Consider the following 27992-nt stretch of genomic DNA (forward strand, 5'->3'; position numbering starts at 1 on the left):
AGACATGATAGGTCAACAATATAAATGCTAGATTTCATTTGGGTCACCCACTCAACCTGTCGGTGCGAAAAGTGACCAACAAGTAAATATTTGTAGTTTTGCCGTGAGTTGTGATCGGATGTGGCCCAGCACTCAATGACACAGGATTTATACTGGTTCAGGCAACGTGCCCTACATCCAGTTTTGGTCGGTCGGTGACTTTATTCCTGAGCCCAGGTGCACAAACTTTGTTGTGGGGTTACAAAAGAGTAGGAATGAGAAGGGGTGTTAGAGGCCCGGTCGAACTCTGAACCAAATGGGCGAGAGTGACGGGTGCTCTAACGTGCGCTAAGTATTGGAACGTATGCTCTGTGTAGCTATAGGGTTCTAGAACCGTTGAGCTGTTCGAGTACTCAGGTTGCCTAGAGCCAGAGAGAACGTCTAGCCTCTTTTCTTTCAAGAGCCGAGAGAACGTCCTCCAAAGAGGACAGAGCGCATCCCCTTTTATAGTTGAAGGGGATGGCCTTACAAGTCAGAGAAAGAGAGAATAGATACGTGTGCTACATAGTCTTGTTGCCCACGATGTCGGGTACGAGACGGTTGCCGACTCCCACAATACTGTTTATATCAGACGCATATGGCAGGCTCTACCGTGCTCGCCTGGTACAACAAACGTCGGCGCCTACAATACTGTTTGTACTCTAACATGCCTGGAAGGTTGTATAGTATCCGTCTGGCATGGCCTGGTGGCACCATCCTGAAGGTGCGCAGGGCATGGCAGGGTATGGTCCTCGGTATTGCGGTTGACTTGAGCGCCTTATCTTATCTGCTTTGCCTGATCCCTGGGCCCTCACCAAGCGGGTGTCCCCGATCGGTCGTTCTCAGTTGGCCCCAACCGTGTCGGTCGGGGAAGAATCATGAGCAGAGGTCCGGTGTATCCCCGGTCGGAAATGGAGGTTGGAGTCGGACTGTGTCCCCACCTTGGCCAGGCCTTCCGATCGGGGAATGGATCGTTGCACTGGCCTGTCATTATGTATCTGGGCCGGCCCGAGAGGCACGTGTTGTCGCAACGCCGTCTGCTGGGCAGAGTTTTTTGCTGGAAAACGGGTCCATTGGGAACCCCGGGTTTATGAACCCGACACAACCCTAATCCAACATGTGATCTACTCCCCTCCTCCTCCGTTCTAAATTGTAGGTCATTCTACATTTTTTAATACATAGTTTTTGTTATGCGTCTAGATATACATTATGTCTAGATACATAATAAAAACTATGTATCTAGAAAAGCTAAAACAACTTACAATCTGGAACAGAGAGAGGACCTAGAACCACATGATTGGCATAACAATATGATCCAAGCAATTTAACAAGTTGAGGCAGTGAATCTAACGATTCGAGCGGCCTCGAAGGAGACAGTCAACCCCATACCGGTCTATTCCATCAGATTAATCGTCATTGCTACCAACCTAATAAGTAAACAATCAGGAGTATTCATGCGAAAGGAGATGAAACATGGTGAAGATCTCAATCCAGCTGACCTAAGTGGCATTAATGGGGCTAAACTTTTGCGTCACTCCATTCCATCCTTCCTTACAAATACTCCAGCTATGAACAGACCTATGCTATGATAAAGGAAAAAGTCTACTTGACCCCCCAACTATTATACTTGGTCCACTTCACCCCCTCAACTATGAAACCGTCTGTTTTACCCCTGAACTATATAAAACCGTCTGTTTTACCCCCTGGGGCGGTTTTCAGCACGGGTTGCTACAGTAACAGCGGGTTGCTACAGTGGCGGTGGGTTTGCTACAGTACCCGTTTTTTGAATTTTCTTTTTCTTATTTATTTTCGGTGAATTTTTGAAAATTCATAGTAAATCATAAAATGAAAAATCTAATTTTATTAGACTCCACATGAGTAGATCTACATAGTAAATATATAATACGGTATACTTTAGTACAAAATTTTTACTGTAGCCTTAGATTAATTGGAAAATCTAATTTTGTCTGTAATTAATTAGAATAATTCATAGCTGCAGCTTCTATGGTCCAATTGTGGTGAAATTTTTATGGTACACTAATTATTGTATGCTTGAACTATAGTAAAAATTTCGTACTCATTGGACTATGTATAACTTAGTTATAGATAAATTCTAATTAATTACAGACAAAATTGGATTTTCCAATTAATCTAAGGCTACAGTAAAAATTTTGTACTAAAGTATACCGTATTATATATTCACTATGTAGATCTACTCATGTGGAGTCCAATAAAATTAGATTTTTTATTTTATGATTTTTCTATGATTTACTATTATTTTTCAAAAATTCACCGAAAATAAATAAAAAAAAGAAAATTCAAAACCACAGGTACTGTAGCAAACACACCGTCACTGTAGCAACCCCGCTGTTACTGTAGCAAAACCGCCGCTGAAAACCGCCCCAGGAGGTAAAACAGACGGTTTTATATAGTTAAGGGGGTAAAACAGACGGTTTCATAGTTGAGGGGGTGAAGTAGACCAAGTATGATAGTTGGGGGGGTCAAATAGACTTTTTTCCTATGATAAATATATCCCGTGGGGTCACCATTCTAACCACGAAAAAGAAGAAACATGGATAGGCTAAGGCCCACCACAATAAACTTAGAAAGTAGGCCTAGAGGAAAGGTGAGAGTGCCAGGGAGAATCCGTAGCTGTCAGCTGCTTCTCATCCACTTTATACTCAAGGATGCAACTCAACTTTGAGTGAAGTTCTTGTCTTCTGTATCATCACTAATACTTAAGTCTCATTTTATATTTGTATGTAATTTTAGTTTTTACTTTCTTTGTTTGTGAGTTCCTCTATCGTGATAAATAGCCTTTCCTATTTATTGTGATTATCTTTATTTAGATATATGTGGTAGAACCGCCAAATTTAACTTAATCCTGAGTTTACTTGTCCACTATTAGACACTTAGACACTAAGTACGTAATAGACTGCCTTAACCCCAGTAGTATGTCGAGCCCACTATGGTGGGCAACTCAAAACTATCCACGTTTAATACAGGATAAAAAATGAGTAATAAAACTTACAACATCATTAAGCATTTCATACATGACATTTCATCACAACATGATCCAAATAGTTATTACAAACTAGGTTTAGAGTTTAAAGCGAAAATAAATAAGGTAATGACTTAACACAGAGGACGAATACCAAAATCAACTACAAGTTCACATGTTAAAACAGAAATACACTTTGAAGGACGATATATACAGGATTCTCGTTGTGCCCACTAGGAAAGACCCGTACACACAACGACGCAACTGAAGTGCCCAAAGCTTACCACACGAGTACACATGGTAAGTGGTGAAGACCCGCTCAGGCCTCCATGTGATCATCTGCGACAACATTGAAAAATAAAACCCTGAGTATACAGTGTACTGACTTACCTAACTAGGTGGGAATATCTTCCCAACTTTGAAGGGTATGTTGAGGCTATTTGGTAATCTGATTTATTTGTCTTGCAGAAAAACTTACTAAAGGTTCATCCTTACATTCAAGTTTTAGTAGTCATATTAAATTTATTACTTGCCATTCTAGATAAACATCTTGAGTTACTTTCAAGCAAGTGGTAAATTATCAAAATATCAATCTCCACCCTTTTTTCCCATCGCATCCATCGTTATGTTCCAGACACTACTATGAAGTTAGCAATATGGCAAGTGTAATCCATAACCTAGAAGTGTCACGATTCGAATTGATGTACATGTAGTTAGGCAAATCATAAAGTCGTACGCTCCCCAATAGGTTTGTACTAAAGCCACCGTTCCCGAACTTGCACGCACGAGGCCTGAGCTGACCCGGTCGCCCCGGAGAACCCACCCTACTAGTCCCGTGAGTTTTTCCATGGACAAATATCACCCATGGGGCCAGTGTAGCAGTTCAACACAGTAACACCTTAGAGCAAGAAGGTACTAGACTTTCATGTCATCCATAATATTTTGTATTTCGTACGTTCAAACTGATCATAACACCATAACAGTCACGGGCCTTAATTGTAGTTTTTTCTATAATTTTCATCAAAGCTGAGTTGCTTTACCTTTCCAAGATTTTTAGAATGACTTATAATTTAGAATTGAGAAAGTAACTACTAAAAATTGTATAAACATAGTAATGGGGACGAGGGTCCCGATCTTCCATCAGGTTCAAGATAAACAACGATTTGTTCGGAGAGCGACACACCGATCCGGTTTCAGATCACAAAGACCCGAACCCTGTAACCTTAGCACCACGTCTCCTCTGATATCAACCATGTCACAATCCGGTTGTCCTCGCCAAGAAGGCTAATCACTGCTGCGAATCGAAGAACACAAGCAAGAACAAGATAAAAAGCAACTTAATTAAAGTGACAATTGCAGATGAATGATTAAGCACTCGAAGTTGGGGTCTTGCAAACCGATAACGGCGACTGTTCAATAACAGATTGATCTAAAACAAAACCCAAAACCTAATGTAGGTGGTGGCTACTGATTATATAGCCTAAGGGGCGTCCAAGGATCCCTCTTCACGTCCTAAAGGTGTCCCAACACGTTACAAGGCCCAACGGCCCAAAAGACGACGATGCAGCGCCGTGACAGATTCTGGACGTCAACTTGTTTCGACGATTCACATTGATTCTGATGGAATTTTGATGTGGGACCACTTCCAATGGTTTTCTTATGAAATTATCTTTCCATCCATATGTGGATCATCAAAAACGGAGTTCGTATGCGACCTGTACGTCCGTTTTACTATACGCTGGTTCTGGAGCCCGAGATGGACTCGAACTCAAGTTGGACTGGGCCTCCGGCTTAGCTTGGACGTCCTTGCTGGCCTCCTAAGGTGGTGGCCAAGGAGGAAAACATCCAAGAGCTTTCTTGGTGGGTTCTCCAAGTCCTTGGGGTGTGCTTCCACTTGGACTAGGGTCCCAAGGATGAATAACAAGCCCATAACGACAGTGTAGCTCCTAGCAGAAACAGCGACAGAATATCTTGATGGTTTGGAGGCCTTGCTGATGTGATATTGAGATGAGACTAGATCTATTTGAAATCTTATCAAACAAGCTTTCCATCAAGTGCTCATTAACCTCGATCGCACTCCAGATGGCTGAGTTATGGCCTTCCCAATGAAGCACTGTCGAGCTACCGATGAACCAAAAATTCAACTTTGATGAACTTGCACATTGAGACATATTTGTACCTACATTCAAATAATAACATGTACATGTGAAACCAAGTGAATTGTACCAAAAATCACTATGCAAATGTAGGAACGAGCTCACCTTATAAACAATGGTCGTATCCGATGGTGTCATGTCCTCATCATCCTTCCCTTCTTGACAACAAACCGTCCTCGGTTTGGGAATAGCTGAAGAAAACGTTGTTGGTAGTAGCCAACATTGCTCCCTTTCTTGAAATTTAACATGTTTCTTTATAACAAAACTGGGGGAACTCGACATGACAAGATTATAGCAATTGCAATCCTTTAGTTGATCATACTTTTGCACAATATAAGGAGATTTCAGATTTGAACAAATATAGACACGATGCACCATATACTCTCATTTACAATTATATTTTCCAATAAAATGATATGTACAAGTAGACAACCATGACAATTCAACACATTTAAGTTTCTCTTCTAAACTACTAAGAGCATATAAAGTATCAAACTCAATATAACCCAAAGTATTTGAAGAATACAATAATTTCTTTTCATCTTTTTCGATGGCAATGGAAAGCAAATTTTTATGTTTAGCATAAGTAATTGGTTCCAAAGCCAAAGCATCATACTCATTCACTAGTTGTGGCATATGTATAATAAAAGCATTTTCACACAGCTCTTCTTTATCACTAGCATTATTAGAATAATTATTTTTTGACAAAGGCAATTTAGATTTAACATCCAATTCTTTCCTTTCATTAGCAGCTCTATCTCTATTAGTTTGTGCATTTTCAGCATGGTTTAAAGTTTTACCAGACTCCAAAGTATGTGTGGGAGGTGGTGGTGGTGAAGATGTTGTAGTGGCGAAAGTAACCACTCGCCTTTTTATCGTAGTCTCAACCTTCGCAAATGGTTGCTCCATCCTTGCTAAAATCTGGTTGAGGGTGTCGCCAATGTTGGTATGGTTCTTTTACTGACATTCCTGCAATTCTTTTTCTGCAAGCATAGCAAGCTAAAACAAACGTTTAAGAGTATAAAATTCTATATGGAAAACAATATCTTGTATTCATGCCTCAAACCACCAAAAAAACGAACAATGATATCTTTCATGTCCTCTACTATCCCACAACGTATTGCACACTTTTGAAACTCTGTATAATATTCTTGGACAGACATATTGCCCTGCTCTAAGCACTGCAATTTGTTATGCCATTCATGTTTATAAGAAGGAGGAATAAAACGATCAACATAGCTATCTTAAGTTCTTCCCATGTACCAGGTAAAACATCCTCTGCAACTAGCCCATACCACCAAATAATGGCAAAGTCCTTAAACTCACTAGTAGCTTGTCGAACTCTATATTACTCAGGTACAAGGTGGGCACTAAACTTTTGTTCTATCATTATCTCCCAATTAAGGTATCCTTCAGCATCATAATGACCCAAAAAGGATGGTATGGTCAATTTACCTCTCATACCTTGATGATTATAGTCTATATGTGAGGGCTCATTGTTCTTTATTCGGTCCATCCTTGCAAACTTTTGGTCCATGATTTCCTGCAATTCACTCTTAAATAGAAACTCGTTGTTTGATATTGTTAGAAATTAATATAAATCCCCTATCAACTATTTATGGGTAAGTGGAATCACACTCTCACACGTCTTACCAAGTTCTTACAAGGTTCTTACCAACGCAAAACAGTGGATGGTACAACCGGTGGCTGGTTCGTGATACCTGTGAGGGTGTGACACCAAGATTGCAAGGGTCTTTTTCTGTACCGATCTGAAGTATATGTGGAGCTTGGGAGGCATGAAAAAGAACAAATATATATATGTGGCACGCAAGTCAGTGACAGACAACAATATTGAATAAATGTCCAGAGCACTTGTCCTAGTTGCTGGCCTATACGTGTTTCTATCACCAGTTATGATAAACAAGAGAGGAAACAAGGATGAAAGGAAACAAGTATTAAAGGTAGCAACGGATATGAACAAGGCAAAAGATACCACAAATAATAGAGCTATTGAGTGTTCCTTATGTGCTCCTTTTCGATATCTTCTATTCTCTTTTACTATTTTTTTCTTTTATTTTTTTGTCCAATCTTTTTTTTCTTGCTTTTGCTCTTTTGATATTTTTTCTTAGCAAAGATCACACAAGAATAAACCACAAAAAATTTGAGCTCAATTGAATAAAAGATGTGGCCTATAGAAAATTAGGACTGTGCTCTAAAAAGCATACCAAAACTTGTGGGCTCAGAAACTCAATTTTCCTAATCGAATTTCGCAAATATAATTTTTGCGAACCCAGCTATGCTGGGATGAAATAGATCTAAAATTTTCTGGCATTCTCCGTAGATATAAATTTTTTCCCGTTTCGAGTTCGGATGCAAAAGTTATGACTGTTTTAAGGAAGCTGCTCGAATCAGGGATTTAGTGGACACAAGATGCAAACCGATGGTGATACGGAATAGCGGCGGGTGGAGGTATCAACACAAACTAGAAAAGAACACAATCTAAACCAGCAACAAGACTTTGACCTAGGACACAAACTCAACAAAGCGGACTCTGAAACTGAATCATGCAAAGGCTATGGCGTGGATGGTTATAGGATAGGAAACAAATATGGCATTGGACTATGGGATAAAAGCAAAAACACTCGAACTAAGGGTAAGATGCGAACTTGACGGTATACCTGAAGCTCTGATTACCACTTAATGGGGGCGAGGGGCCCGATCTTCCGTCAGGTTCAAGATAAACAACGATTTGTTCAGAGAGCGACACACCGATCCAGTTTCAGATCACAAAGACCCGAACCCTACAACCTTAGCACCACGTCTCCTCTGGTTATCAACCATGTCACAATCTGGTTGACCTCATCAAGAAGGCTAATCCCTGCTGCGAATCGAAGAACACAAGCAAGAACAAGATAAAAAAACAACTCAATTAAAGTGACAATTGCAGATGAATGATTAAGCACTCGAAGTTGGGGTCTTGCAAACTGATAACGGCGACTGTTCAATGATAGATTGATCTAAAACAAAACCCAAAACCTAATGTAGGTGGTGGCTACTGATTATATAGCCTAAGGGGCGTCCAAGGATCCATCTTCACGTCCTAAAGGTGTCCCAACACGTTACAAGGCCCAACGGCCCAAAAGACGACGATGCAGCGCCGTGACAGATTTTGGACGTCAACTTGTTTCGACGATTCACATTGATTCTGATGGAATTTTGATGTGGGACCACTTCCATTGGTTTCCTTATGAAATTATCTTTCCATCCATATATGGATCATCAAAAACGGAGTTCATATGCGACCTAGACGTCCGTTTTACTACACGCTGGTCCTGGAGCCCGAGATGGACTCGAACTCAAGTTGGACTGGGCCTCCGGCTTGGCTTGAACGTCCTCGCTGGCCTCCTAAGGTGGTGGCCAAGGAGGAGGACGTCCAAGGGCTTTCTTGGTGGGTTCTCCAAGTCCTTAGGGTGTGCTCTCACTTGGATCATGGTCCCAAGGATGAATAACAAGCCCATAACGACAGTGTAGCTCCCAGCAGAAACAACGATATAATATCTTGATAGTTTGGAGGCCTTGCTGATGTGATATTGAGATGAGGCCAGATCTATTTAAAATCTTATCAAACAAACTTTCCATCAAGTGCTCATTGACCTCGATCGCACTCCAGATGGTTGAGTTATGGCCTTCCTGATGTAGCACTGTCGAGCTGCCGATGAACCGAAAATTCAACTTTGATGAACTTGCACGTTGAGACATATTTGTACCTACATTTAAATAACGACATGTATATGTGGAACCAAGTGAATTGTACCAAAAATTACTATGCAAATGTAGTAACGAGTTCACCTTATAAACAATGGTCGTATCCGATGGTGTCATGTCCTCATCACATAGGTTCTATTAGCTAGAATCATAGAATCAGACCCTTAGTTAAGATCATAAAGATATATAAAATCGTATGATAAAATCGCAGATTTTGACAACTTGGAATGCAGTTCCTATCTATTGCACCGATGCAATTTTCAGAATGAGACCAGAATTGAGGCTCTCAAAGTTCAATACGCATCAGAGTAAAGTTAAGATCTTTACGTTGATAACATCAACAGCCAATCTGTTGAGACACCCAATTGGTTTGGGTAATGCCATCTCGTAATGGTAGTTTCCCCACAGGTCATAATAGGTAACTGTTTCCCCTTAGGTTGCCTATTTGACTATGGTGTAGCACACCATCTTCCTGCTTCCCCCAGGACAATTTGTGATCCTGCTAGTTTACACTCGTGTACGGACGAGCTAACTTCAGCAAACCCCAATTCGAAGGATATCAGAGGGGTAAAACAAAAGGTGTCATCACACAAGAATCGTAGTGTACCATGTCAACATTTCACGTACTCAACGTAGTTGTATCCCAAAGAATACTTCCCAAAATACAATACAGGTTACACAATTTGGGAGCACAAAAAAATAGTAATGACATTAATAAGACAAATAGGATCAGGTTAAAGCCTTTCATCTCAGGCAACAGAAGTAAAAAAAAAAAAATTAACCTACCGTTACAAGCGAGCAAAATTTGTGGCTTACCCAAGTTTCATTTCGTCACTGTCCAAACAATAAGCTCACATATGACTTCTAAAAAAATATACAGCTCACAAATGGTTTTTTCTCAATACTGGCATTGTAATTTCCTCAAGGTGAAACTAGATGAACAACTATCTGAGATAAGTTTTATGCCATTTATTTCAAGGATAAAAGATTGTTGCAAGCATCCATTTCAGTAACATGTGAGCTCAAGATTGCCTGACCCGATGGATTTGCGCCAGTGGTCTTCACTGCAGCTTTGGAAACCGCTGAGCGGAAGAAGGTATCCTCCATTTTCTTTAGCGTATCCTCAAGAACTCCAATACCCAGACAACGTGACATGATTAGCCGCCCAATAACTTCACCAAAGCGTGCTGGAGCTTTCGGAAGGTCGATAGCAAGATCATCCAGAAGAGACCCATAAAGCAAGCATCCAGTTTCCAAGTCTGCCGTCTTGAAAGTATTCTTGTTGTGAAGGTATTCCAGTAGCTTAAGGCAGTCTCAATGGTGTATTGATGATGGTTTCTATCCTTATTAAATGACTTGCCACGTAGATAAAACGCTGACATGACAACGTAATTAATGAAGAAAGAGAGCAAAAATCCTAGAAATAGTTTCCTCATGAAGAAATTAGGTCTTCTCTTGACCCAATGCACCAAGAAACCATGAAATCGCCATTGGGGAGAAACCACCAGTTTCCAGGGGGCTCGTGCCGCACTCCCATTAGAGGAAGAAGATAGAGTTGGGAGAGAGAAAGAGAAAATAATTATTACTCATAGAAACCATGGGTCGGAAAGCAGTACTTTTTTGTGCGGTATTCTATGTTATAAAAACTACTAGTTTCTTTCATTGGGACTGTATTGATGATGGTTTCTATTCTCATTAAATGACTTGCCACGTAGGCAAAATGCTGACATGGCAACGTAATTAATGAAGAAAGAGAGCAAAAATCTTAGAAATTGTTTCCTCATGAAGAAATCAGGTCTTCTCTTGACCCAATGCACTAAGAAACCATGAAATCGCCATTGGGGAGAAACCACCGATTTTCAGGGGGCTCGTGCCACACTCTCATTGGAGGAAGAAGATAGAGTTGGAGAGAGAAAGAGAAAATAATTATTACACAAAGACACTTTCACTGTGGAAGGTAATTTCTATAGATGATTTCTTGTGCTATAGAAACCACAGTTATCGATGGAACTGGCACCTTTGTCAAGAGCAAGATTGATGGCCTCTTTAACAACTTCTGGGTAGTAATGAGGACTCTTGAGCTCCTCAATGCACTGCTGTGCTTCATCTAGAATATTCCTCAAGAAGAGAGATGGTCTTCTTTTCTAGACCAGCAGAGTTTGACTTGGGAGCAGCAGCTGGCTTCACAACTACAGGAGCTACAGATGGAGCTGGTGCAAGTCCCGGAGAATAACTTGAAGGACGGGATATTGGACCACCACTGCCCACAAGTGCACTTGTCTTCCCACTAATTAGTGCTGCACTGCCTTGAGGAAGTAGTTTAGAATTGACAGACGGTGGCTTATTCACCAGCTGGGTGTGGCTGCAGAATGAGTCAGTTGTGGATTTAGAACGTGGAACTTCCCAATTATCATCATCTAACCCAGGCATTCCAGGCATCTTTCTCGCTCCAGGCATGCCAGGCATCATGCCACCAGTTCCAGGTCCATTCATTGGGAAAGCTCCAGGTGAGAGTGGCCCTCCAGTACCAGTTCGTCCATTCCTCATGTTTCGCAATCCAAGTTTCATTTCTGCCTCTGTATGAATTTCACTGATTTTCTTGGCTTTTATCTGAGAAAGAAATAACAACATACCAGAGTCAGTGAAAACTAGAAAATTCAACCCAGTTTGTGCGTAAGAATAGCAAGCGCTGGTTCATGGAGAAAGGCATATCGCACTGAAATAGACTAGTGTCGTGGCCAACTATCAAGCATGTGGAACATGTATCTTCAACTTGCAATGTATGTTTTATTCCCTTTATTTTACAAGACACTAGTGTATATATAGTAGATCCTGGCACACAGAACACTAATGCAAATACATTTCAAGATCGGAGCTGAGACATTTACCTCCTCACGTCGAGGCACCCAGTTGTTTGAACGGAGATCAAGGACATCTCGTGCCATGAACCTCAAACGCGGTGCCAATTGAGTATTAGTTGTAAGCTCCTTTAGACGGTTGAAGTAGACATCGTTAAATCGACGAGACTTTGGGTTCTCATCCAACTGTTTGCCAATTGTGTTGAAAAACTGACAGATGGCCTCGACATTTTCCTCAGCAGGGCAAGAATTGCTATCAGAACCCAGCAACTCCTACTTACAGCAAATGAATTAGAAAATATTTGACAGTGATAAAACACAATGTATGTGGAGAAAGGTGTTCCAGTCTAGAAGTCTATTCCCACAGATGGATTGGGGGAAAATGGATCACTTCAGACCCAGCTATAACTACCCAGCTGAAGAATACACAGGATTAAATATGTAAGTACCTGAACAATGTGATGTACTATCTTCTCTGTCACCATTTTTGCTTCAGCAGCTCGCCGATAAGGCGAATGTTTCCAAGTGTTCGAAGCTTCACAAGCCTTTCTTTATCACGTTTCTCCATCTCTTGGTCTGGACCAGTCAATTTTGCTACCTCAGCCCGTAGGTTCCAGCACCTTCAAATGCCTCTTGACAATTGTTCAACAGTACACGTTTGAATGTAATGTCTCTACCACCAGGCTCTTCAGAAGGAAATGATGGGAGGCTTTCATTGAGTTCAAAGCATAGCTGAGCATACATCTGACAGAATGTGGGCTCAAATACAGCCTTCTCAAATATTAGAGTAATAACATCCTGAACAGACAGGAGAAAAGAGGTCAATCACAAGGAACTGATAACAATAAAGCCAGCAGAATAAAGAAGTAGAAATAAACAAACCTTCAAAATATCAGCTGTAGTAATTCCTGCTTCTATCAGTTGGCCCTTCAGAAGGTCAAACTTCTCTGGCCTCAATTTGTTCAGTATTCTGTACCATGAATAAATATTTTTTAAAGAAACCCAAACAAATTTGACTTCTGAACACAATAGTATAGAAAACAAAATAGTGATACAAGTACCAGAAAGGTAAAAAAAAAAGTCTGAAATCAAACAGTACCCTTTCACGGTTTTAAGAACTCTCTCCTTTTCAGAGAGATTTCCTCTCCGGACTGACCATGGGACTTCAGCCTTGATAAGAGCAGGGGTGGGACTAGGGATGAAAACGATACGGACGGATATCACCGATATTACATTTGTTTTCATATTTCTGTCCGGATTCGGATTTGAATACGGATAGTGTCAACTATGTCGGATAGGATACGATTGGATATCGACATCATAAATATGTGATTTGAGTATTCGGATACGGATACGGTATCGGATGTTGGATATCCAGACTCGGATACGGACAGATCTCAACCCCTCTAAACGAATTCGGTTTCGAATACGATCGAAAAATATCCATACCGTTTTCATCCCTAGGTGGGACCAGTATGATGTAAAATAAATCAGGAATGTTAGAGAATCCATTTTGGTATGACATGCAAATAATTAGATGGTCATGTGCTAGTTTTGCAGCAGCTTTGCTTGTGCAGCATCCAAATATATGTGCTGTTGATTAATGTACTTGAAATGTTATGTGGATGTGGCATTCATTCTAATATCACACAACAAATAGTTCACATGTTCAAATTTTATTATGCGAATTTGAGCTGGTCATCTAAACATTAGAACATTTAGCATGTGCCTGGCTAAGGTTTGAATCAGACAAAATCCATACAGCAATTAAGCATTTACATTGTATATATGCTTATTTATGCGACAATTGCCGAGTTGCTTACAAATCAATCACTGCTTGCAAGTTGCAACCGCATGTGATAATGTGAATGCATAAAAGGCACTTTTCCTCTATAATTTTTTTTTTCTAAAAAATCATATACACAAATATCTACAGAGTTGTCATTTAGCATAATAGTTACAAAAAAATACACAGTGACATACACAAACAGAACAAGGGAGCTCAGCCTAAATAAATGATTGCAGAATCCACTGGGAAAAAAACATGATAGGACAGATGTTAGTACTCTGTTTCAAGATACCTGAGATTTAGCAGGAAACTGGGAGCTTAATTGCTCTTGCTTTCCACCTGAAACACGAGATTCTTTAGCTTCACGGATTTTATCCCATGACTTCTCTTCACTAACAACTGGGGAAGTCTGAGAACGTGAACGCCAGTCACGACTGTCTGTCTCAGTATAGCGGTTATGTGATTGAGTTTGTACCTATCATCGGACATGATAAAGCACCCAAGGGATAGTATAATCAGGTGATCTTACATGCAACACTGAGGAAAATTAGAGCAGTGTGAAGGAAGTAACAAAAGCTCCCATCTTAAAAGTAAATGGAAGAGTTCTCACATTTGAGTCACTGCGAGCCCAACTTTGATCCTCGCGTTCCTCTCCAAGAAGTTCTACATTAATTTCTTGCTGAAGTTTCAAGATTTCCTTAGCTATATCAAGAATCTGCAAAGTAATTTAACCAAAACATGGACTAAGCGATACCGTTTCAGGAAGAGGAACAGAAAACACACGCGCCATGATATGAAATCATTTGGAGATGCATACAATAACTGATAGTAATATAACGATAAATATCACGCCCCCTCTATCAACCAACTATTGACCAACACTGCTTCTTTATGCAGCTTAGGAACTTAAGATGCCACCAAAACTAAGATGTGCCATCAGTTTTCCCAACATTGCTCAGATCCATGATTTATAAGGTGTCACCTAGTCGTCCAGGCATACACCCAGCATCACAAGATAACAAGGTTTTAGTTACACCGTCACCTAGTCTAGGGATGGGAATGGACCGGAGCAACCCATTGGGTAGTTGAACCAACCCACAAAAGTAAGGCCAATGGGTCACATGGGTCAGCCTCAAAGTCTAAAATGGGCCGATAGAGACAGAACCTATTGACCCAATGGGTAAGATGCGTCGACCCAATTGTCACATGTCAACCTTTTCTAAAATTTGTTGGTTTTCTTCATTTTTCCGAATAAGCACGGTTGGTCATATAAGTTGTAAACACGTCTATGCTTAGAAGTCAATCGGAGATTATCATATTTTGATAGTGAAAATAGATAAAATTAAAATCATGGTTCACTTGCAAGCTTTTTAATTTGATGCATTGCTAATAATCTTAATGTGTTATCATGGTACTTTTCAATATTGTATTCTTTTGTACAAGCATTGATAGTATTCATAGTCCATGATAGCCGAGAAACATTTGGGCTGACCTATGCTACCCATTGGGTCTGGGGGCCATAGTTTTTTTTAGGTGAGATCGATCGACCCATGGCCCCTAAAATTAGTCTTGAGGCCATAGGGTTGGGTCCAAGGCCAGGGCCAGGTTAGCCCATTCCGATCCCTAACGTAGGTGTCCAGGCGTACCGTAGAGGCCTAAACACTGTTAGCTAATCTACTGTTACCTTGTGTGAACACAGCAAGGTAAGACGGCGTCGAAAAGGCCCCATGCTGTGATACTGTAGCCGCTGCAGGTGTAGGCGCCGCACGGCTCACCTGCAGCATTGTAGTCATACAGTGGCCGGCGTAGAGTCAGCCCTGTATGTTATCTAGTTACTGTTACAGCATGTGGGCTGTACTAAGACTAGATAGATAGAGTTGTATAAATAGACTACCACGGCAACTTAGTAAAGCGAGTTCAGATTTACCATCTCACAGACAAGGCTTCGGCCAACGCTGGTGTCTTGTATTGTGCGTGCTTGCTCTGTTCTCCCTTCTTCTTCTAGCTCTGGTTATAGTGTGTGGGGACGGACAACGACTGTTCGTGGTCGGCACGGCTAGTGGGTGCTCGGCAACACTAGCGGGTGCTCGGCAAGATCGGCGGAGTGGTTCACTCGCCCGAGCCGGTGATCCTGAGGGCCAACAAGTGGTATCAGAGCCGTACAAGCGCCATCGCCAGACTAACCGATGGCGACGACGGACGGTTCTGAGTTGGGCGACAATAGTGGCACTGCTGTGGCTGCCCAGCCACGAGGGGAGGTCGTTGTTCGCACGGTGCGGGAGGTCAGCGGCACCAGTTGGCCGACGCTGACTCGCACCAACTATGGAGAGTGGTCGGTGACCATAAAGGTCAAGCTCAGAGCCCGACGGCTCTGGAATGCTGTTGACAAGGGCACCGAAAATAAGGAAGATGACATGTTAGCGTTGGAGGCTATCCTCGTTGCTGTACCGGTGGAGTATAGGGAGTCGTTGGGGACAAAGAGCTCGGCTAAGGAGGCGTGGGAGGCTATTGCGGCGATGCGCGTCGGTTCCGACCGCGCAAAGAAGGCAACGGCCCAGCTTCTAAAGCAGGAGTACGCCCTCCTCAAGTTCAAGGATGGTGAAACGGTGGAGGACTTCTCCCTCCGCCTGCAGACGCTCATCAGCAAGCTGAAGAGCCATGGCGTCACAATCGACGAAGAGGAGGCGGTCTCCAAGTACCTCCACTCCGTCTCGGCAAAGTACATCCAGATCGCTCTCTCCATAGAGACAATACTGGACTAGTCCACCCTCACCATTGAGGATGCGATAGGCCATCTGCGGGCAGTGGACGAGCGCCTGGAGCAGGCGACAGCAACGAAGGACAGCGGGAAATTCCTGCTGACGGAAGAGGAGTGGGCTGCTCGAAGGAACTCTGGGATGGCAGCCTCCTCCAGTCGCGGTGGCAAGGGCAAGCACCGCGGCAAGGCTTCTTCGGAGAAGAAGCAGGTCGACCCCAACACCTACCGGCGTTGCGGGAATATGGGCCATTGGGCACGGAAGTGCCCAAACCGCAAGCAGGAAAAGAAGGCTCAGGCTCACCTAGCGCAAGCCGATGACGAGGATGAGGCCAATATCCTGATGGTGACGTTCTGTGCACTGCATGACGTCGAGGCTGAGGGTAAGGAAGAGGCGACGATGGTGGAAGGACCTGGGAGGGCCTTGAAGACCGTCAACCTCGATGAACCGCGCGCCCAAGTTCACCTCGGGCGTGTGGGTGCTGACCAGGAGCAGCGGTGGTATATGGACTCTGGTGCCAGCAACCGCATGACAGGCTCCAAGGAATCCTTCTCCGAGCTCAACGGCGATGTTACTGGTACGGTGAAGTTTGGTGATGGCTCAAGGGTGGCTATGCAAGGGCGTGGCACCATTATCTTTAGATGCCAGAACGGGGAGCACCGCGCGCTAACGGATATATATTACATCCCGCAGCTGTGTTACAACATCATCAGCATTGGTCAGCTAGATGAGCGCGGTAGCGAGGTACTGATCAAGGACGGCGTCCTTAGGATCAGGGACCGGGAGCAGCGACTTCTTGCCAAGGTGAAGAGGTCCCTGAACCGGTTGTACTTGCTCGACCTGAAAGTAGAGCAGCCGGTGTGCCTAGCGGCAAGGCACTCTGAGGAACCGTGGATGTGGCATACCTGGTTCGGACATCTCAGCTTTGACGCGCTTGGTCGGCTAAAGAAGATAGTCCGAGGACTACCCCACATCAAGCACAAAGGTGAGCTATGTGACAGCTGCCTGGCCGGGAAACAGAGGAGGCTACCTTTCCCAAAGGCGGCCAAGTATCGCGCAAAGGAAGCTCTCGAGCTCGTTCACGGTGACCTCTGCGGGCCGATCACGCCTACGACATGCGGTGGTCAGCGGTACTTCCTCCTACTCATGGATGTTTGTAGTCGCTACATGTGGCTGCAACTCCTGACGAGCAAGGACGAAGCGGCGGCGGCGATCAAGAAGTTCAAGACGCGCGCGAAGGCCGAGAGCGGCAAGAAGCTCCGCGTGCTGAGGACTGGTCGTGGTGGTGAATTCACTTCAGTTGAGTTTGCTACATACTACGTGGATTAGGGTGTGGGGCAACACCACACTGCGCTGTCCTCGCCACAACAGAATGGCGTGGTGGAGCGACGGAACCAGACGGTGGTCGGCATGGCCTGATCCATGATGAAGGCCAAAGGCATGCCGACGAAGTTCTGCGGAGAGGCGGTGACCACAGCGGTGTTCATCCTCAACCGTGCTCCGACCAAGGCCCTGACGGGCAAGACGCCGTTCGAAGCTTGGTATGGGTGCAAGCCAAGCGTGTCCTTTCTCCGGACATTCGGTTGCATCGGCCACGTTAGGAAGACGAAGCCAAACCCCACCAAGCTGGAGGACAGGAGCACACCGATGGTGTTCCTAGGCTACGTGGAGGGTACCAAGGCGTACCGGCTCTACGACCCACGCGGAGATAAGGTGCTAGTCTCGCGCAACGTCGTGTTCGACGAGGAGGCAGCTTGGGACTAGAGCAGTCCGAGCATGGGGGAAGCTGGCAGCTTCACCAACACCTTCATCGTCGAGCACTTGGTCATCCACGGTGGTTGAGACACTAGGGAAGAGGTGCCGAGCACTCCGGGAGGAGCGCCGAGCACTCCAGCGGTAGAGTCGAGCACTCCTGGGGCAGTGCCGAGCACTTTGGGAGGGATGCCGAGCACTCCGGGAGGAGAGCCAAACACTTCTGGAGGGATATCGAGTACGCCAGGAGTGGTGCCAGGTGGTTCTGCAGTGGTGGCGACCACTTCAGAACAGGTGTCGAGCACTCCCATGGTGGGGTCAAGACGTCTTGTAGTGGTGCCAACCACTACAAGACTGAGGCTGGGCACTCCTACAGTGTGGCCGAACACTGCAGGAGTTATGATGAGCAGTCCAGAAGCAGTGCCGAGCACTTCAGGTGCTATGCAGGGCACTCCGGCGGAATAGGGAACTCCATCGACGTCGATCGAGTTCGCCTCACCCCCAAGTGATATCACTGAGTTCGTGGACACCTACCACGAAGGTGAGGAGGTGCGGTTCCGTAGGCTGGACGACATTGTCGGCGGCACAGGTCCCTCAGGTCTGGTGGGTAGGCTGCTCAACGACGCAGAGCTGCTACTCGTCAGTGCAGAGGAACCACCCACGTTCGCGCTAGCCGAGCGTGATGGAAATTGGAGACGGGCGATGCTGGAGGAGATGAAGGCGATCGAGGAAAACGAGACTTGGCAGCTCGTCGATCCACCTCCAGGATGCCGTCCGATCAGCCTGAAGTGGGTGTACAAAGTCAAGCGGGATGAGCTCGGCGCCATTGTCAAGCACAAGGCACGCCTCGTCGCTCGAGGCTTTGTTTAGCGCGAGGGCATCGACTTCGAGGAGGTCTTTGCACCAGTAGCGCACATGGAGTCGGTTCATTTGCTACTAGCCTTGGCAGCAGCAAAGGACTGGCGCGTCTATTATTTGGACGTTAAATCGGCCTTCCTCAATGGCGAGCTGGCAGAAACGGTCTTTGTCAGGCAACCTCCAGGGTTCGCCGTCAAGGGAGAGGAGCACAGGGTGCTCCAACTGCGCAAGGCGCTCTACGGGCTGCGACAAGCCCTCCAAGCATGGAACGCCAAGCTTGACGCCACGCTGGGCGAGTTTGGGTTTCAAAGGTGCGCAACCGAGCACGCGCTCTACACGCGACGACGGGGGAAGGAGGAGCTGCCTCCAAGCTGTTGGAGAGGAGCGGCATGGTGGAGTGCAAGCCATGCGTGACTTCGATGGAGGAGCGGCTGAAACTGATGAAGGCCAGTACCGCGGCGAAGGTGGATGCAACACTCTACCGAAGCATCGTCGGCGGTCTGCGCTACCTAGTCCACACGAGGCCGGACATTGCGTTCGCCGTGGGCTACGTCAGTCGCTTCATGGAGGATCCTAGAGAGGATCACTAGGCTGCGGTAAAGCGGCTACTGCGCTACGTCAAGGGAACGGTGAATCATGGGATCATCTTCCCAAAGACTGGCGGGAGTAGGCTGCAGCTCACGGTGTTCAGCGATGCAGACATGGCAGGGGATATCGATGGGCGACGGAGCACCTCTAGCGTGCTCGTCTTCCTCGGGTCGACCCCAATCTCATGGCTGTCGCTGAAACAAAAGGTGGTGGCGCTATCTACGTGCAAGGCAGAGTACGTAGCGGCGGCCACAGCGGCGTGCCAAGTTGTGTGGCTACGCTGGCTGCTGGGCGAGCTGACCGGCGTGGAAGCTCACCCACCAGCACTGATGGTGGACAACCAGCCCGCCATCGCCCTCGTGAAGAATCCGGTTCTGCACGACCGGAGCAAACACATCGACGTGAAGTTCTACTTCCCCAGAGACTGTGTCGATGGAGGGCATATTGTCATCGAGTTCGTCAAAACAGGTCGGCAACTCACGGACGTCCTCACCAAGCCGCTCGGACGACTTCGACTCATGGAGCTGAAGGAGATGATCGGCATGGAGGGGGTACAAGGGTTAGCAGTAGGATTAGGGAAAGATTGTTAGCTAATCTACTGTTACCTTGTGTGAACACAGTAAGGGAAGGCGGCGTCGAAAAGGCCTCCTGCTGTGATACTGTAGCCGCTGCAGGTGTAGGCGCCGCACGGCTCACCTACAGCACTGTAGCCATGCAGTGGCCGGCGCAGAGTCAGCCCTGTATGTTATCTAGTTACTGTTACAGCATGTGGGCTGTATTAGGACTAGATAGATAGAGTTGTATAAATAGACTACCACGGCAACTCAGTAAAATGAGTTCAGATTTGCCATCTCACAGACAGGGCTTCGGCCAACGCTGATGTCTTGTATTTTACGTGCTTGCTCTGTTCTCCCTTCTTCTTCTAGCTCTGGTCATAGTGTGTGGGGACGGACAACGACTGTTCGTGGTCGGCATGGCTAATGGGTGTTCGGCAACACTAGTGGGTGCTCGGCAAGATCGACGGAGTGGTTCACTCGCCCGAGCCGGTGATCTTGAGGGCCAACAAACACCACACGACACTACAATGCCTCAAAAACCTTGCTCATGTCCACTCACAAAAGTGGCATTGTGGGCCAGCTTTTTGTATAAAAAAAGGTCTTAAAATGTACTCCCAAACACTATGATACAGAAATCAACAGCCAATGTTGTGAACGGCACTCTTCCCTGAATGCAAGAATTAAATTCAAAGACTTTACTCCCACACAAGTTGGGTAGGCCCGACATGAAACCCAGTAAAAGCAATAAAAAGTGCATAAAACAGAAGTATTTGTAAGAGTAACAGTAGTAATAATAAATAAGATAAGTGCAGCCTGCAGTACCACAACAACAGCAAAGTCTTTTAGTCCAAAGCAAGTTGGCTAGGGTAGGCTAGGATAGAGTTAAATCAACTGGTTGCTTAAATGGCATGAAAGATGATGAATACACTACACCAGATAACCTCACTTTTCCTATTTACATATATAATACATATTAGTATAGGCAGTGCCATCATTTGATAATCAATAGGATATGAGAATTGAAGTTTAGATAAATATAGAATCCATTTCATTACTTCAAAATTTTCAATTATTAACGCACACCTCCCTGAATTACCAATAGATTTTGTTTTCTTGCCTTTCATATTTGACAAGAAAAAAACAGATAACACAAATAGATGTTTGCTGACAAATAAAAGAAAAATTCTATTATGTGAAGACAGTGTTGTTTCCACTTCCTAGGCTCCTAGCTCTCAGAGGGAGCAAATGATTACATCATTACAACATGATATGCTATGAGTTGGGTATGGTTACCCAAGGGGCGTCAGGAGTTACTTTCACTGTTTCATGTAATGAAATAAACAGCTAGATAAACAGACAGCCTGTTCGCTTGTTGGTTTCAGCCAGCCTAAACCAGTCAGCCAATAGTATTTTCCTCTCACAATAAACCAGCACCAACCAGTCCAAACCAGCCCAGAAACCAACCAGCGATCAGACCGAGAGTGAGTAAGAACGAATAAGTACCTCACGCATTTCAAGGAGTTGGTCTCTTGTGTACCGAACACGCTCAAGAGGCTCAAAACGTGAATCTCCAAGCTGCAGTGCATTATTACGCAAGTCAGAAAGGCAAAGACAAGGATACAACAAATATTCTTCCTTTGCATGCAGAATTAATTGGACGAGAAGCAACACATACACACAAATGCACCAACAACATGCACTTCGAACTTGGTCAAACAAGGAAACTTGAGTAGAGGACCATTTCTTTGGCCCACATAGGCATCTAACTTGAGTATATCATTTGCTTTCAGTGTTTTACTGTCGTCGGAGATCTTGGATTCCTCGCGAGTCAGTGACCCACGTGATCGAACAAACCTACAGGAGAGCCGGGGGCGGCGCCGACGGGGAGCGCTTCTTCTTCCACCGCCCGGCAACGCGGTGCTGGCGCAAGGGCGGTGTAGCGTCCAGGGCGGGCGGCATTGGAGTCTGGAGGCCGCCTCGCAGGTGTTGGCTGCGTTGGACGGGCAGGTATCCAACAGCAGTGGGGCAGGTTGATTATTTGGGCAGTGTTGGCTGTGCTTTCAGTGGTGCCCCGTTGGAGTGTATTCTGGCACAGAAAATGCTATACACCACGAGTGTTTCAACACTCAGATTTTGTTTCTTCTCTTCTTTTTCTCTCTTTCTCTTCTTCTCCAACTCTGACGAACTTAGGGTGTGTTTGGTTGAGTTGTGGCTGTGGAAAAAAGCTGTTGTAGGCTGTGAGCTGTGGAAAAGCTGTTGTGGGCTGTGAGCTGTAGAAAAGCTGAAAGCTGTTTGGTTAAACAAGTATAAAATATACCTTCTATCTTTATTTCTCTTGAAACAACTATGGAAGAGCTTTTTATTCCATCAATTTCGAAAAGCAGAAACCCAAAAGCCAAAAGCAGGGTCAAACCAGCTTTCAAAACTGTACTACGGAAAGCAGCTGCTTCTGAAAAAGTCACCTGAAAAAGCAGCCCATTTGGTTGGGCTTTTGGCTTTTGAGGCCAAAAATCCAACCAAACGGACCCTTAGTAGGAGCTCGGAGGAGGTTGGTCGGCCAAGCGGTGGGAACAACGGAAGGGCGGCTGTTAGGATTCTGGCGATATAGGAGGCGGTCGGGCTAGGTCGAGGCGGGGGCTTCCATGGCCATGAAAGTGGCGGGATGAGGGGAAGGAGGTCACCGCGAGTGACGTAAGGTCTCACCGCCGGAGCACCATGGCCGTGGCCGCGGAGCTCCGACGAGGCCCTACTGCGCCACGACGAGCGGCTGCGGCGCGTGGGGGGGGGGGGAGAATTCGGTGAAGAAAAAAAATCGAGTGTTCTCAGAAGCCAAAACACCCGAGCGACGGATGGACAAATCCTCTTGGTACAGTTGTACAACATATACGGAACTATTGGTCCCCAGGTGGCCAGGTCTGCCTAAACGAGTAGATAATGCACTCGTGCCGTAGCATGCATATGTGTTCGATACATGGGAGTATATGGAATTATTGATTGATTGATCTATCATTCATAGATTGCGTTTGGTTTGGCTTCATATATCGTTATCCGTTCATAGCGTTAAACGTTTGCGTTAATTATGTTTACTAGGTAGCGTACTCGTGCGTTGCTACGGGATAACTAAGAATTTATACTAAAAACACACGGATCACACGACAACATATCAATACTGTAAAAATTAAATACCAACGTTAAAGTAACATTTAATCCAAAAAGCAAAGTTTATGAATTTAACACAGTCATGAAGTGCGCGGCGTCGCAGGCTCACAAACTCTACTTTATAGGCCTTTCCATGATGCGGCTAAGATAATATTTTATATTGGCAGAAAGAAATCTTCGATATCCATTTCTTTCATTGTAATCCATTTATGTGGACAATGTTTAAAGTGAGGGCACGGTTACAGTTTTTAGTAGCTTTACGATATTGTCCGAAACTATAAGATGATTGATGTCTTGCAATGATCCTTTCGTTAATTTAGTTTTCTATCTATGTTTAATTGTTTATTCAGTCTATTTTATAGGTACGCCGGTAGATAATGGATGATAAAATTCAAGCATCCATAATTTATCTATTTGATTTTGAGCATGAGTTTTGTTTTTATTTTTTAATTGATATATTGTCCTTTTATTTTTACCGTAGCGTTAGCACGGGCATGCATGAAAAATGAAGATGTCTTTATAGTGCAGAAATCTTTCAAGAAGATCATGCATTGATTATTCTTGTATTGAATATTATATATATACAATCACCTAAATATTCTAATTAAACTATAAAATTTTGAATTCGAATACCAGGTAAGACATGTAAATAGATATTTCAAAACTACCTGTAGAGTCCAAAGAACTTAATAAATAAATACTTCTAGAGGCAATGCAAATTCTCTCTAATATTTTATTTGGTGTAGTTAGTGTTATCATAGTACCTGCAAGTATTCATGGGAAATAAATCGTGGACAAAACGTGGATACTTTTTGGTGCAGCATTCCAACATGGATCCATCGTCCTGCTAATATCCTTGAGGCAGATCACATAAATGATGAGAGTCCCTCTATGAGATTGCTCACAAGAGACTCAAACTTATATCTGATCATGGTAATATTGAATTGCTTTGCATCAAAAGCACCGGCAATGATAAACGGGGACACAGGTTTTAGTATGCATAGTGGAGAAAAACTCAACATTGGCCTTCTCAACAGCTTTTCTGAGCCTTTGCAGTGCTAACTTGTCATTACTCAGATAGTCAAGAGGTGCACCATAAAATTATGCACCACTAAGAAAAGTATCATCATTGGTTGCCTTGACCTAAAAAATATGTCGAAATTAAGAATTACAACACCTAATTCAACATCTTGGAACAGACACTCAAGTGGATACCTTATTCTACAATATATATCTGTGTGGAATAGTCCTAAAGCCACACATATTTATACGGTGAGTATAACATACTTTATTTTAAAATTTTATGAGAGATTTTTTTAAGACACGCAGTATTATCCATGTGACAGGCACTAATATTTACATATATACTCGAACCTGTGTGTACAAGATTATATGGAGATGCAGCGGAACTTATTCATAGATTTATTGGCGCATGAAAGAAATAAATATCGGAGAATTCTTTCTGCCGATATAAAATATTATCTTAGCCATATCACGAAAAAAATCTATACAATAGAGTTTGTGAGCCTGCGACGCCGCGCTCTCCGTGACTGTGTTAATTTCATAAACTTTGCCTTTTAAATTAAATATTACTTTATTTAACAGTATTGTTATCTTATCGTGCGATCCGTGTGCTTTTAGTACAAAAAATTTAGTTGTCCCGTAGCAACGCATGGACACGCTACCTGAAACAACAAGCGAGGGCGATGGAACACTTGAGCGTGAAACCAAATAAAAGAAGGAAAAAGGTGTCCTTTTTGCAAATGCAAAGAGAGAAGGTAATTAAATGTAGGTAGATTTGTAAGGTTCTCAGAAATACAAAGAGGTTCCTTTTGTCTTAATTCTATTTCTTTCTGTGTTAATTCTCTTTCCTTTTACTCGTTGTCATGTATGCTGGTGCATGCAAACATGCAATGTGTATATAGATAGCACAATAATTTTCTACTTCCTATTTTGTCGTGACTCCTCTATCACGTGACAGGCAATATTTAATCAAGAAGAATTATGCATGCGGGAGATGTCGTGGGATCGCAAGCATGGGTAGACGGACGAACCAAAACAAATGCCGCACCAAAAAATGTCCACACTTTGTTCTTTTTAGTTGTAGGAGATTTTCGCCTCTAGCACAATTAGATCGCATGTAATCAGATGCCATATCATGCAAAATCGGTACCTCTCTAACAACTGCATAATTCCCTAATTAGATAGTAGTAGGGCGCTCATCGTCTTTGTTGCCATGGGGAGTGTTCGACTGGTGGTAAAGTCGCTGGTGCTGATTTGTATGGCTGATTTTTTGAGAGATAAAAATATTGTATCATGACTTATAAGCCAGCAAATAAGCTGGCTGAAACGACCAGCCGAACACTCCCATGAACAGCATCGTACCCGCCCATAGCGTTGCCCCGCCGCATCGTCTTCGCTGCTAGTACGCATCCTCGCCTCCCGTAGCGTCGCGACGCCGGTAACGCCACACCTCGGAGCCCACCGTCTTTATTGTCCAGCGTAGTGCGCACACCATCGTCGCCTCGCCGCCCCTCACCTTGTCACCGCGCGCATGTCCACACACATGAGAGGATGGCAGCAGCGAGGCTCTACTGCCCAAGGACGAAACACGAAGCATCCTGCAGCGGCACACTTGTCTTGGCGCAGAGGCTCACCACTACTATAGACGGCTTCTATAGAGGTAGCTAGGAAGCATCTAAGTTTCCGCATCCACGAACCAACATTTGTATGGGCGACTGTCCAACTGTCTCTAAAAATCGATTTGTAGAGGGGCTAGGGTTGGAAACCATGTAGAGAGGGGCTGGGGATGGGAACTAGTAGAATTCTAACTCAAAGTCCCTATTTGTAGAGGTCTCCAAATCTTCCCTCTCAGCCCTTGTTTAGTTGGAGAAATTTGGATTTTGGGGCTACTGTAGCACGTTCGTTTTTATTTGACAAATAGTGTTCAAACATGGACTAATTAGGCTTAAAACGTTCGTCTCGCCATTTCCCACCAAACTGTGCAATTAGTTTTTCTTTTCGTCTACATTTAATGCTCCATGCACAAGCCACAAACATTCGATATGACAGGTACTGTAGCAACTTTTTGGAAGTTGAGATGGAACTAAACAAGGGCTCATTTCTTCTCTCACGACTCACGAGTCACGAATAGGTAGAGAGCTTCGTACCTTTTTTAGAGAATTTGTTCTCACACCAACTCACTCCCGCGTGTCTTTTTTTTTCCGTCCCGACTCTCTCACGCGACTTGCTGAATGCACTTCTGCACTTGACCCCACCACGGCTCCCTTCCTTGCGCCATCTCCGGTAGGTCAGTCGACTGGTATGACTACGGACACACGCGCGTCCCTCTTTCTCAGTTCACGTGCCATGTGGCAGCTTATTCAGCAACCAGCAATGGAGAGCACGGTTTCTTTCTACCGCCACCAACTACCATGACTCCATGAGCATTGCATGACCGCACGAGGCCTGTGACCTCACCCTGACTCGGATCTGACGAAGGACGATGATCGCCTCTGGCCGGTTCATTTCGTGGTAAATGATAGTAGATTTTTTTTACTGTAGACTGATTTAGTGTGAAAAAATACTGTTCCAACTTATAATCCACGATCGTATAAGCCCAGCCAAACAGACTGCGGCTCCTAGCGGCGGTTTATATATTTATATATATATAACATGTTTGTTTATTGATTTCAGTCAGCATAACAAACTAACATCAGCCAGACTTATAAGTCCAGAAACCAACCGACGAACGGACCGATAGTTATTAAACCTACTGTATGTGTATATATATATATAGTACGACGGCGGGTGCCGCGCTGCACGTTACAACGACCCGCCACAAGTAACTCGAGCCACCGCATATGCATTATCTTGCCATTTCTCTCACCAAACGCACTGAGATTTACGCTTGACTACAGCCGTGTATCACTGTGGCTGCTTGCTTGCTCTGCACTCCTGATGAGTGGTAACTATGCCTATGCGTTGTAACCTGTAACGCATCACTAGACCAGAATTTCGGACAGGCCAAAGAAAGCACAAGTTCAGAACAGCACAGCTGCTTGCTTATTTGCCTGCTGCTGGCTGGTGCTGCTGCCTTGTGCCAATATATAGCGTAAAGCGTGTGCTGACTTTTTCGATTGATTCCTAAACAAATCAAAATCTTGCAGCAGCAGTTCGCTGAAACGGTACGGCTGATAAGTTCAAGCGAACATGGTTCAACCGTACCGTTTCAGCGAAATAACAATGTTTTTCTCTCACAACAAATCAGCATCAGCATCGGCCGTTTTTCTATAATAGCCCACCGACAAAAATCATGCATGATAGGTGCTGGCAGTCATCAGCCTCGTTGGAGTACTGTACTATTAAAACCAAGTAACCTGTAAAGACCACCACTGCGGGGCCAGGGTACCAGGTCTAACTAACACACCACCTCGACATCGAAAAATCAAAACAATGTCTGACGTGCATGCACGCCATTGAAGCGGTCATTATATTGTTCACCAGGAATTCCAGTGAAATCATCCCCTTGAAACATAGAATCTCTCTGAACAGAGTCATCTTCACGTTCACAAATAAAAAACCTGGACGGCGTCGCCGCTGCTGATCACTGCATGGACAGACCAGGTCGAGCCGGCATGCGACGGCCGAGACGCGGCGCGCGCGGTCGGCCTTCCAAAGTTCCAAGTGCGTGCAGTGCAGCATGCGTGCCCCCGCACCGCCGTCGTGCATTCCT

The 27992-nt window shown here is 44.5% G+C and overlaps 1 protein-coding gene across 1 annotated transcript; it reads right to left on the reverse strand.

Annotated features, from left to right (window-relative positions):
- Positions 1-9831: 9831 nt before the first annotated feature.
- Positions 9832-27988, reverse strand: LOC136470288 (eukaryotic translation initiation factor-like). The gene is given in 13 exon segments (XM_066468183.1): positions 9832-10253; positions 10934-11052; positions 11054-11550; positions 11829-12071; positions 12248-12285; positions 12288-12413; positions 12416-12596; positions 12681-12768; positions 12898-12988; positions 13873-14062; positions 14198-14302; positions 21602-21673; positions 27881-27988. Coding segments are annotated over 13 exon segments (2202 nt in total). The 3' UTR covers positions 9832-9909.
- Positions 27989-27992: the final 4 nt, after the last annotated feature.

Source organism: Miscanthus floridulus, chromosome 8, assembly GCF_019320115.1.
Source record: "Miscanthus floridulus cultivar M001 chromosome 8, ASM1932011v1, whole genome shotgun sequence".
Taxonomy (NCBI): domain Eukaryota; kingdom Viridiplantae; phylum Streptophyta; class Magnoliopsida; order Poales; family Poaceae; genus Miscanthus; species Miscanthus floridulus.